This window comes from Mobula hypostoma, chromosome 6, assembly GCF_963921235.1.
Source record: "Mobula hypostoma chromosome 6, sMobHyp1.1, whole genome shotgun sequence".
Lineage (NCBI taxonomy): Eukaryota > Metazoa > Chordata > Chondrichthyes > Myliobatiformes > Myliobatidae > Mobula > Mobula hypostoma.
Window position 1 is genome coordinate 147,318,654 of NC_086102.1, and position 13,249 is coordinate 147,331,902.

The following is a 13,249-nucleotide window of genomic DNA, read 5'->3' on the forward strand; positions in this document are numbered from 1 at the left end:
ATTAGGGTAAAACGTGAAACAAAGCGAGAGATAAAGGAAGAAACACCAGCAACAGGGGTTTTAAAATAGATGCATTGCAATATGTTGGCCTGTCCATCAGCTGCTAAATCATTTTTGAATGATTTGTTTTGATTGTCTGTAGTGAAAAAGCACATTCCTGAAAATATTGCTAGCTGAAGATTAAGAAGTGAATTACTAACAGTAAGCCAAGAATTGATTGGTAGCCTAGGCCTGGGCTGAGTGCATGATGTTCAGGATAGGAATGAGAAGGCAAGGAATGAAAAATGGGAAGAATTCTAGGTGTAGAAAGGTATTTTACTTTCTTTAAGATTCTGAATACAAACTAAACTACGCCCTGTGCTTTCTCTTATTCTAGAGATTACTTACAACTGTCAGATTCCGGATGGAGTTCCTATAGATATCCAAGTTAAGCTGATGGTGTGCTTGATCCACCTTCATATTCTTCAGCCCCTTGAGGTAAGTTGCAGGGTACTGTGAGTTGTGAATTCAATTATGACCTCTCAAGGATCTTAAGCTAAATACACATGCAGTAATTCGATTGAACATTAATAAACTGCTTTACAATCACTATTTGTGTAGATGATTGTCTGCTCTAGTATCAATTGTTTGGCGACAATGAAGTAAAGTAATAAAATAAAAGGAGAGTTAAAGAAAAAGGAAAAAATTACGAAAAATAAAATTATGCTGATTAGTAAGAAAGATACATCATAGTATATTGGTCCACACTTCAAAAGCCGAATCTCAATGAAATGGTGTTTCTAATTTTTCTCAATACAAACTTATATTCTTCATTATGTTGCTGAGGGTTGGTAAAAGATAGCATTTGAATTACTGGTGGTTATTCCAAGAAACCAATCATTTTCAATAAGTACAATATTAACAGTCTGAGAATAAAGTAACAATGTAGGTGTGGGCTGAGTCCACAATGAGAAATAGTTAAGAGAAACAGTTTGATTACATCTTTTGTGTTCTGTTCAAGTGAGGGGCAGCAGTGCCAAGGAAACAATTTTAATGTGTGCAAGTACCTACAGTATATTCAGTGTTGAAGAATTTATCTGTAAGTTAGTAGTGCTCGGAAAATGTTACAGTAATACCTTTGATCATGGTTGTCCTGTTAGATTTCTCATTAACACCAATATGAGGTAGCACTTATATCCAGAGTGATGAAGTGTTTTGAGAGGTTGGTGATGAAGCATATCAACTCCTGCCTGAGAGGTGACTTAGATCCGCTCCAATTTGCCTACTGGCACAACAGGTCCGCAGCAAATGCCACTTCATTGGCTTTTCACTCAACCCTAGAACATTTGGACAGCAAAGGTGCACACATATCAGGATGTTCTTTATCGACTACAGCTCAGCATTCAGTACTATCATCCCGACAAAACTGATCAATAAACTTCAAGACGTTGGCCTCAGTACTTCCTTGTGCAATTCAATCCTCGATTTCCTCACTTGCAGACCCTAGTTAGTTCAGATTGGCAACAACATCGCCTCCACAATCTCTTATACACAGGTGTATAACAAGGCTGTGTGCTTAGCTCCCTGCTGTACTCGTTTTACACTTATGACTATGCGGCTAAGCACAGCTCCAATGCCATATTTAAGTTTGCTGACCACACCACTATTGTAGGCCAAAGCAAGAATGCTGATGAATCAGCATATAGGAGGGAGATTGAAAATCTGGCTCAGTGGTGCCACAACAACAACCTCTTAGTCAATGTCAGCAAAACCAAAGAGCTGATTATTGACTTGAGGAGGAGGAAACTGGAGGTCCAGGAGCCACTCCTCATTGGTGGGGAGGATCAGCAACTTTAAATTCCTAGGTGTTATCACTTCAGAGGAATTGCCCTGGCCCAGCACGTAAATGCAATTATGAAGAAAGCACGCATTGCCTCTACTTCCTTTGGAGTTTACGAAGATTCAGCATGACAGTTAACTAACTTCTGTAGATGTGTGGTGGTAAGTATATTGACTGGTTGCATCACAGCCTGGTATGGAAGCTCCAGTGCCCTTGAACGGAAAAGCCTACCTAAAGTAGTCGATGTGGTCCAGTCCATCACGGGTAAAGCCCTCCCTGCCATTGAGCACATCTACATGGAGCGCTGTCACAAGAAAGCAGCATCCATCATCAAGGGACCCACCACCCAGTTCATGCTCTCTTGATGCTGCTGCCATCAGAAAGCAGGAGCCTCAGGAATAACATCACCAGCTTCAGGAACAGTTATTACTCCTCAACCATCGGGCTTCTGAATCAGAGGGGGTAACTTCACTCAACTTCACTTGCCCATCACTGAACTGTTACCACAACCTATGGACTCACATTCAGGGACTCTTCACCTCATGTTCTTGAAGTTTATTGCTTATTTATATAATTATTATTATTAGTTCTTTTTTTTCTCTTTAATTTTGTATTTGCATAGTTTGTTGCTTTTTTGCACACTGGTTGCCCGGTCTTTCAATGATTCTGTTATGGTTATTGGATTTACTGAGTATGCCCTCAAGAAAGTGAATATCAGGGTTGTATATGGTGTCAAATATACACATTGATTAATAAAATAACGTTGAACTTTAAATAAGTGGAAGGCTTGTGCTTTATTTTGAACAATTTAACTGCTGTGGATTCAATTAGATGAGTAGATGTCACATAAGCTGACTTCAATTTTGATTCTTTAAGCAAATACAGGCTTCCCCCACCATCCAAAGGTAGAGCGTTCCTTTGAAACAATTCGTAAGCCGGAATGTCGTAAAGCGAAGAAGCAATTACCATTTATTTATATGGGAAAATTTTGTGAGCATTCGCAGACCCAAAAGTAGCCTAGCAAATCATGCCAAATAACACATAAAACCTAAAGTAACAGTAACATATAGTAAAAGCAGGAATGATATGATAAATACACAGCCTATATAAAGTTGAAGTACTTTTCCACAATCATTGCCTGAACTGTTCTCCATAGCGAAAATCTCACGCAAGCCCTCTCGGCAAAAACACGGCACAAGCGCTTTCGGCAGAAAATCTCACGCAAGTGCTCTCGGCAGAAACACTCTCTTCAGTAACCTTTAAGCTGTGAAGCTGCCAAATCATACCAAATAACACATAAAAATACACAGCCGATATAAAGTAGAATTAATGTATGTACAGTGTACTATCACTTACGGGAATTGGGACAGCGCTGAGCACACTGATGATGGTGTGTTAGACTGAGTCGTCGGAGTTTGGGTGGTGCAGTGGCCCCCACCCTCAGGGCAGCGACCCGATACCGATCCGCGAAACATGCAGTGGTGCAGCGGTAGCCGGGAGGCACACAGCACATCTTTAAGAAAAAAGCCGAAATAAACATGCTAATTATTTGGTGCCGGGCGGCACCTAATTAATTAGCATGTTTATTTCGGCTTTTTTCTTAAAGATGTGCTGTGTGCCTCCCGGCTACCACAGCATTCTCCACGAATCGTTATCTGTCCGCAGCCTGGGGGTTGGGGTGGTGGGACACTGGGGTGTCATCTCATCATCGATCAGGGCAGGCGGGTCAACTTCTTCTATCTCTGCCTGCCTCGATGTCGAAGGTCAAGGTTCGTCATCTGCTGTGGCTGATGTGGAAGGTTTGCTTGACTGCTTGGCCACGCACATTTTTAGATCATACAGTTTTTTGTAAGCACTCAAACCATCCTGCAAATATCCCCTAAACCTATGTACCCTTTCAAAATTAAAGTCATACTTTATCATTACTCATTCAGGTTCGATTGTTATCCTTTCCTCTTCCAACTGCATCAGCTCTTCATCTATCAGTTCTTGGTCATAGGGATGCCAAAACCTCTTCAACATCATCTTAGTTAACTTCCACAAGCCAAACTCACTTCGTCCTTACTTCGTTCACCACGATCAAAACGCTTAATTATATCTAGTTTTATGCTAAGTGTAACACCATTACGAGCTCTTTCAGGCACCTCTTTCGACACCTTAGAACTCATCTTGCAAACGGTTGCTCACAGGCACGTGTTTAAGCAATGCCAGCGAGAATGCAGTTCCGAATCAGGGGGAGAGCGGCTGCGCGGGATGCGCGCTGCTTTTTCCGCCCGCTGCCTTTCTTCGTAACAGTGAAAACACCTTCTGTTAGCGAAAACAGGGAGCTAATATAGGTCTTTCGTAACAGTGAGGTTTTGTAAAGCGAATGTTCGAAAAACGGGGGACACCTGTAGTAGAATTTTGTTCTGCCTGTTTAAGTGGGGTGAAAGGTAAACTTCTAGCTCCCCCACCCACTTCTTTTTGTGTGCAGCTTTTATTAAATACCAGGAAAATTAAATTCTCCTCAATAAAATGTATTAAGCATGTTTTAATGAATGTGACTCTTATTTTCTGGCTGTTAAAGATGACACCAGTTTTAAATCATTTACTATTATTATTATGTGTAAATATGGTTACCTCTTTTATAGATATATAGTGCTAATATTTTTAAATAGAAAATACATTTTATTTATGGAAGGTATTCAAAAATTTGATTGGAAGCTTAAGTATTAGATTTTTAATTAATTCACCTTACTGAAAATAGAATGAACCCAAGGTTTTTGCTTTATCTGAAGTTCCAGAAATCAGAGAAACAATACTGTGAATACAGGAAATCTGAAGTAAAAAAGGAAATGGAGAATGAGTGAAGTCCATCAATGAAAGCTCATCAACACAAGTTATTAAACCTGTTTCTTTCTCCATGATGTTACCTAATCTGCTGATTATTTCCAATGTCTTCTGTTTTTTCCCCCAGACTAGCCCTTGTTTTAATCTGTAGTTGAGATTAATTTGAAAACCCTTTCAAGATCAACCTTATTATTACAAGCATGCAGTGTGTTTTAAATTTTATAGTGATGCAGTCTACTTTACAATTCAGTGAGGGCAGAATTTCATTGAAGCTTCTTTTGAAGAGTGAAGAAAATAATTGCAAAAAGCTGAATAGTTTAGCTCCTCTTAATTACCATGTTGGATTCCTATTATCTGCAGCTTTTAATGACTCACTTAATGGAACAGAATCCTGAAGACATGGGAGACCTCTATTTAGATGTAGCCGAAGCTTTCCTAGAGATTGGCGAGTATAACTCTGCATTGCCCCTTTTGAGTGCCCTTGTGTGTTCAGAACGATACAACCTTGCAGTTGTCTGGCTCCGTCATGCAGGTAATTAAATTTAGATACTGGAAGTCTTGTTACTCAAAGCAAATCTTTTTATAGTATGTTGACATTTATTGAAAGAATCAAAAATGGTGAAACAAACGTGCAGCACTTGCAAGGAATGAAGACATGCTGGTGACAGAATAAGATTCACCTAGTTTCAAGTTAAAGGGAATTGTTAAGTTGGTTTTACACATATTGACAGCTTGCTTTAGACAGCAACTTGATTAAAATGAATATGATTGTAGCTGTGAATATAGGTTAGATAAATTAGGGTTGTTTTCTTGGAGCAGATGAGACTGAGGTGTGTAAAATTTTGATGACTTTGAGTAAAATGAATTTCATTAAGTGAGGAGTCAAACGTTAGGTGGAGTGATTTACAATAATTGGTAGAATGGAGATGAGGAAGCATTCTTTTCTGCACAGAGGGTGGTAGAAGCCTGGAACACACTGCCTCATCATAGCTTGGTCATTGCTAGAGGATTAGTTTTGTTTTTTTAATAGTTGGAAAGCATTAACCAAATGAAAATTGCATAACTGTCATAGTGGAATTTGATGTCTGGTCTTTTGATTAGTACCCCAGGCACTTGGATTACTAGTAAACTAAGTAAAATGCACAGAACCATCATTCCCTATTATCAATTCCATACAGTGTAGGTAATACAAGTTATTGTGATACTTATATTATGAGATTTGATAAAAGACAGCTGTTTGAAGAGGAAAAGTATAGAAAGAAGCAGGAGAAGACGACAGAGAAATGGGACACAAGGTGGTAGAGTTGGACAGTCTCCTGATCATGAATTTTATATAATTGAATGCTCTTTTTGAATTCTGGCACTTTGGCTTTTGGAGGGGGTTAAACATGACCTGGTCAGCTGATCATTCGTAGTAACTGATTCATGGAACTGGTGGTAGAAATCTGTGCTAAAGTGTTATCATTTCACCTTTGCACCTTCATGCACATATTTCTCTCAGAACTGCACAGCAAGAACAAAGGTAACCAGAGAAAGTTATTATGCAGCCGTGGGAAATAGTCAGGAGCACTTGAATACAATTTTATCATCTAAAAATAGTCATTACAATAATGAAATTTATGTATGTGTTTTAACTTCAGAATATTATTATCTATAATTTGTAATATCTATTATTATAAAACTAGAAAAAATTTTAAAATTCCATTATTAGATTATTATTAGATGATCTTTAATGTCATTGCTATTATTCATTATTAGATTTTCAATATTTAATTATAATTTCTTATTAGAAAATTAGAGAACTTTACTTTGCCAAATGAGAGCCTGTTTGCATCCTTGAGTTGTGAACAACATGAAGCAAGTGGCAGGTGTAATAGAAGCACTTGGATACAGATCAAACAGTGTATCTGTACTTCTCAGTCCGTCTCACAGTCCTTCCCTTACTTTTCTTTCCCATTTCACCCGAAGTTGGAACATTTTAGCAGTCTAGTCCTGACGAAGGGTCTCGGCCTGAAACGTCGACTGCACCTCTTCCTACAGATGCTGCTTGGCCTGCTGCGTTCACCAGCAACTTTGATGTGTGTTGCTTGAATTTCCAGTATCTGCAGAATTCCTGTTGTTTACATTTTAGCAGTTGTCGCTCCCAATTTCCAACTTTGTTTCAACCACATTTGTTCATCTATGACTTTTGGCTTATGTTCCTCAACTTATCACCATGTCAAAATTCAAGGTTGTTTAATGTTATTTCCAGTGTACAGTTGTAAAGGAGAACAAAATAATCATTACTTTGGAACTGATGCAGCTCAAAAGAAAACACAATAAGATAAAGAGCACAATAATAATAATAAAACACAATAAATATAAGTACATAAGATAGCTTATATACATAGATTGATTGTATGTCCATAAAGTGACACAAGGAGTGTCTGTACATAATGTGACTGACAGGAAATGATAAAGTAGTGGTGGTTGGAGTTGTGCTGTGGTGGGTTAGTGGATGGAGGTGTTGATCACCCAGATACTGAGGAAAAGTAACTTATTTTAGTCTGCTTGTCTGACAAGGATGCTATATAGCTTCCACCCTGATGGCAATGGGTCAAACAGTCCATGAGCAGGGTGGATGGGATTCTCTATGATGTTACTTGCCCTTTTCTGGTACCTTTCTGTTTATATGTCCTTGATGGCCGGTAGGCTGGTGCTGATGATAGACTGAGCCGTTTTGACCCATTGTAGAGCCTTCCTGTCCACCACAGTCTAGTTTCTGTATCAGGCAGTGATGCTGCTTGTTAGGATGCTCTCTACTGAGCATCTGTTGAATGATGTGAGTATAGATGTGCACTGTCCAGCACTCTTCAGCCTCCTCAGAAAGTAGAGGCATTGGTGAGCTTTCCTGATTGTGTATAATGCGTTCTGGGACCGTGAGAGATTGTGCAAGATGTGCCCTCAGGAGTTTGAAACTGCTCGCAGTTTCCACTGCTGTGCCACCGATGTAAAGGGTTGTGTGAGTTCTTCTGAAGTCAACAACCATCTTTTTTGTCTTGTGATAATGACGAAGAGGTTATTTTACTGGCACTAGGCCTCGAGCTCTTCCACCTCCTGTCTGTAGGCTGTCTCATCGTTGTTGATGAGCTGCACCACTGTCGTGTCATTGGCGAAGTTGACAATGTGATTACTTGAGTGTTTGGCCGTGCAGTTAAGTGTAAGCAGAGTGTGCAGCATTAGGCTCAGCACACAGTCCTGGGTTGCACCTTTGTTGAGAATGATGCCAATGAGCGGTTCTGCACCCTGACTATCAAAGGTCTATTGATTCGTAGTCCAACACCTGTTGCACAGAGGGGTATTTAGATTGAGGAGTAGGAGTTTGTTCATCAAGGTCTGTGGGACAATAGTGTTGAATGCTGAACTGATATTCAGAAACCGCATTCTGTAAGTGTCCTTGTTTTCAAGGTACGTGAAGCCCATGTGTCTGACAGATAGTACGGCATTGTCGTAGAGCGGTTCTGTTAGTGAGCATATTGGTGAGTGTCCAGTGTGGCAGGAATGGAGTTTTTGATATGTGCCATTACAAGCCATTCAAAGCACTTCATGATGATTAGTGTCAGTGCCACCTGGCAGTAGTATTTAGTTCTGAAGGTGTACCGTTCTTTGGTATGGGATGATGGTAGCTGATTTGAAGTGTGTGGGTGCAGTAGCCTAGATGAACGATGTGTTGATGTGTTTCTAGGAGTAAATAGGATATCAGCAGTATTTGCCATTAGCCCGTAAACTTCAACAGTTACTTTCACTGCACTTCCTCTTTACCCATTCTCTCATTCTCTTCATTCTACCTTCACACATGTTGACCTCTTTCAAACCAGGATAATATCTTGGTTTCTCCTTCAAGGTAGCTGAATGGGCTCTCATCTACATCCATTATGTTTTCCACATTGCATTCTGTCCCGCTGCCTTCCCACCATCCTTGTCATCACCCTTTTCCCCAACCATCCCAGCGCCAAATATTTATTTCCTTCTAGAATATATGTGTTATGATAATGATTGTGGAGAGACATTGGGAGGTCAGGAAAGAATAAACTTACAGAAAATGTATATTATGCTCAATTCTAACTTTTATCTCTCAATGTTAGAGTGCTTGAAAGCACTGGGACACATGGAGCTGGCAGCAGAGAGCTATGCCAAAGTGGTGGCAATGGCACCTTTGCACCTGGATGCACGTATTTCTCTCTCAACCTTACAACAACAACTAGGGCGGCCAGAGAAAGCTCTTGAGGCACTGGAATCAATGCATGATGCTGAAACGTTAACACATGATGCGAATGCAGCTCAGCAGGTACAAAATACAGTAGCAGTTAATTATAGTGACAGAGCATGTGTTTCACTGTACCCTGAAAACCAAAAAAAATGTTTTTTTGCAAGCCGTTGTAAAATAATAATTTACTAGCAACATATTGGATTCATTGAAATTACAGCAAATATTTAGTTATCACTGTAGGAATTTGGTTGGTAGTGGAATTGGATTTTAGCCTGGCTTTTACAGATATCTTGTCATGCACATATTACATATGAAATTTACCACATTAAATGGGCCTTGTGTAATTAGGCATAAAAGAAAATTTGGTATTCCTTTCATCAGCCCATTATAAGTACCTCTGTAAAGGTTTGGACAGTTGGGTGGTGACTTAAATGCTGGCAATTTTTAGCGATGTCAACATCCTGAAAAATTAATTTTGGAAGTGGAGTGTTATTCGAGCTATGAATACTACATCTAGTCACATCTAGTCTGTCTGATAAAATGTGTACCTGAACTGATCAGACTTCTTTGGTGGAGTTAATTAATTAAGTATGACCTGTGACCAAAGTGAAAGGAAGTCTGGGAGGTAAGGAAAGCCTTATGAAAATGATAGCCCTCGTGTAAGAGTTGCCAATTTATAGATCTCATATACTTTCAATTTTAGTATGTCTGGTTTAGCTAATTCAAGACATTGTGAGTACAAGTGATAATGTGTACGGATTTAATTGGTTATTAAATAAGTTGCATCTAGTATAAAAATATAACCCAAAGTTGAAAGTCACAGTCCTTCTAAACCTTGGAGGCTAATATCCTGAATCACTGCAGCACAATCACTTTTCCCCTTGCTGTGTCCTGATGACTGTAGATTTTGTTCCTCTGGGCCACACTTGCTTTCACTCTCCAGACACCATACTTGTATGTGCCTTTCCTCTTTGATCTTGCAGGGTAAATAACAGCCTCCTAAATTGGTATACCCAGAAATTCAAGTGGAATGCTTGAAAAATGATTTTTCTGGTTACATTGTTACTGTTGAGTTGGTGTTTTAGGACAAGGTTGACGGCAGTTATTCTTGCCTTGCTGCAACTTGCTTCTAATAAGCTTCCCTCAGGAGGCAGTCTACTGGACTAATGGGGAGCTGATCGACCCACAGTGCCTCCATTGTAGAACCAAGGCCATCCCAACCTCAGTAGCCAAGCTGCAGTGCTCAGGTGATTCTTGTGTTTGCAAACATTCAGAGGCTGAGATCCAAGGCATTGTTGACTCTTAGGTTGCAGAATACTGAAGGTTTAAACTGCACAGTTGGAAGAATTCAAAGGAAAAATAGTAAGAGTTTAGGGCTATCATATTCCTGTAAGGATAAAAGCCAAGGGAAATACGTACAGGGATGTCAAGGGTTATCTAGGATGGGTAAAGGAAAAAAAAAGAAACACATAGCATGTTTAGATAACTCAAGAAGGGGAAATAGTCAAGACTACAAAAAGTGCAGGGAGATGCTTAAAAACGAAATCAAACTTAACTTTATACCATGATAGTTTTCTGAGTTATTTTATACCTCAGCTTTACCCGTCTTCAAACTCAAGGAAAATATCAAACTACCTGCAGAATTGTTGGGGATGAAATAGTGCTTCTCACAACAGCAGAAACAAATTCTGTAGAATTTCTCATTATTGGTACAATTAATGGAATGTAATAAAAATGTCAGTCTGCCATTTGTTGACAGTTTTCTGAAGAAGAAATTGAGCAATTTGTCTTTTTTTAATTTGCTGTAGTGGATTTAATCATCATGTTTCCTAACACATAAATAATCACGTGTCTCTCATTCAGGAATTGAAGCTGTTACTTCACCGTTCAACCTTACTGTATTCCCAAAAAAAGTTACCTGATTATGTGGATGCTTTACTTGCCATGTTAGCAATGCTTTTAAAGGTGAGTTGTAATTTAGATCTTGTTTCACGATTTCCCAGTAAAAGAATTATTGCTAACTAAAAGAAAATTGATATACAATTGTAGTACCAAAGTATAACAGCCCGTTTAACATTATACCCGTTCAATCTTAACAAATACCTTTCCTGCCTACAGCAATTCATAAGATCATATTGGAAGGCTTTGCGAAGACTAGACTTTTAAAAGTGAATAGAAAATGAGCAAATTTTGTGCCAGTGGTATTGTACCTGAAAACTGAATTGAATGTTGTATTTGTGTTTCCATGTATTCCAATGGAAGCAGTTTGCCCCACTTTAGAAGCTTAATTTTAGCACTTTTCATATGTTTGCTGAGGATTTCTAAATATCAAATTTAAAAGGAGTTCATTAGTGCAGAATAGAATTATTGCATATGGGTGAATTAGAAGAATTTGGGAAGCAACAGGAGTACTACAGTGGGCCTCAGAACATTGAGTCAGAGAAAGGAAAGGTAGAAATTCTGTATTTGATCACAATTCAATAAAACTGGAAATATACTTGCGTAATATTTGCTGAAATTAAGGTGGAGTTTTACCTTTAGTTGTACTTGCTATAAAGGCTAGCGCATGAATATTGATAGGTTGCATGAGAAATTACAGAGCACCAGCAGAACAATAAACATTAAAAACATCAAGAAAGAAAAGCAACAAAATTGACGGGTAAAGAATTCTGGCAAAGCAGAAATGGTTTCCATCAAGAAGATCCCTTTAACTCAGCACGTATTTTCTATTTATAATAATAGAGAAGAACAGGAGACCTGCATCTTAACCTTGAGTTGATTGTGGGAGAAAAATAGAATGGCCTAGGTTGATTTAATGGTTCAAGTTCAAATTCTTTTTTTCACATTTTATTTAATTGCAAACTATAAGATGACATTGTAAATCAGCAAATATTAAAGGACTATCAAGTTGGATAAGTCGCTGGGACCGGATGAGCTGTACCCCAGGCTACTGTAGGAGGCGAGGAAGGAGATTGCTGACACTCTGGCGATGATCTTTGCATCATTAATGGGGAAGGGAGAGGTTCCGGAGGATTGGAGGGTTGCAGATGTTGTTTCTTTAGTCAAGAAAGGGAGTAGAGATAGCCCAGGAAATTATAGACCAGTGAGTCTTACCTCAGTGGTTGGTAAGTTGTTGGAGATGATCCTGAGAGGCAGGATTTATGAGCATTTGGAGAGGTATAATATGATTAGGAATAGTCAGCATAGCTTTGTCAAGGGCAGGTCATGCCTTACGAGCCTGATTGATTTTTTTTGAGGATGTGACTAAACACATTGATGAAGGAAGAGCAGTCGATGTAGTGTATATGGATTTCAGCAAGGCATTTGATTAGGTACTCCATGCAAGGCTTATTGAGAAAGTAAAGAGGCGTGGGATCCAAGGGGACATTGCTTTGTGGATCCAGAACTGGCTTGCCCACAGAAGGCAAAGAGTGGTTGTAGATGGGTCATATTCTGCACGGAGGTTGGTGACCAGTGGTATGCCTCAGGGATCTGTTCTGGGACCCTTACTCTTTGGATTTTTATAAGTGACCTGGATGAGGAAGTGGAGGGATGGGTTAGTAAGTTTGCTGATGACACAAAGGTTGGAGGTGTTGTGGATAGTGTGGAGGGCTGTCAGAGGTTACAATGGGACATTGATAGGATGCAAAACTAGGCTGAGAAGTGGCAGATGGAGTTCAACCCAGATAAATGTGAAGTGGTTCATTTTGATAGGCCAAATATGATGGCAGAATATAGTATTAATGGTAAGACTCTTGGCAGTGTGGAGGATCATAGGGATCTTGAGGTCCGAGTCCATAGGACACTCAAAGCAACTGCGCAGGTTGACTCTGTGGTTAAGAAGGCGTATAGTGTATTGGCCTTCATCAATCGTGGCACTGAATTTAGGAGCTGAGAGGTAATGTTGCAGCTATATAGGACCCTGGTCAGACCATACTTGGAGTACTGTGCTCAGTTCTGGTCATCTCACTGCAGGAAGGATGTGGAAGCCATAGAAAGGGTGCAGAGGAGATTTACAAGGATGTTGCCTGGATTGGGGGGCATGCCTTATGAGAATAGGTTGAGTGAACTCAGCCTTTTCTCCTTGGAGCGGCAGAGGATGAGAGATGACCTGATAGAGGTGTATAAGTTGATGAGAGGCATTGATCGTGTGGATAGTCAGAGGCTTTTTCCCAGGGCTGAAATGGTTGCCACAAGAGGACACAGGTTTAAGGTGCTGGGGAGTTGGTACAGAGGAGATGTCGGGTAAGTTTTTTATGCAGAGAGTGGTGAGTACTTGGAATGGGCTGCCGGCAACGGTGGTGGAGGCGGATATGATAGGGTCTTTTAAGAGACTTTTAGATAGGTACATG

At 39.7% G+C, this 13,249-nt stretch overlaps 1 protein-coding gene across 3 annotated transcripts in view; it reads left to right on the forward strand.

Moving 5' to 3' along the window:
* Positions 1 to 13,249, forward strand: part of gtf3c3 (general transcription factor IIIC, polypeptide 3) — a 52,413-nt gene that overhangs the window by 21,386 nt on the left and 17,778 nt on the right. For all 3 annotated transcript variants that reach the window (XM_063050068.1, XM_063050066.1, XM_063050067.1), the window contains exons 9-12: positions 377 to 477; positions 5,009 to 5,180; positions 8,773 to 8,975; positions 10,761 to 10,862. In XM_063050068.1, the coding sequence (XP_062906138.1) occupies positions 377 to 477; positions 5,009 to 5,180; positions 8,773 to 8,975; positions 10,761 to 10,862 (578 nt within the window). The remainder of the gene's footprint in view (positions 1 to 376; positions 478 to 5,008; positions 5,181 to 8,772; positions 8,976 to 10,760; positions 10,863 to 13,249) is intronic.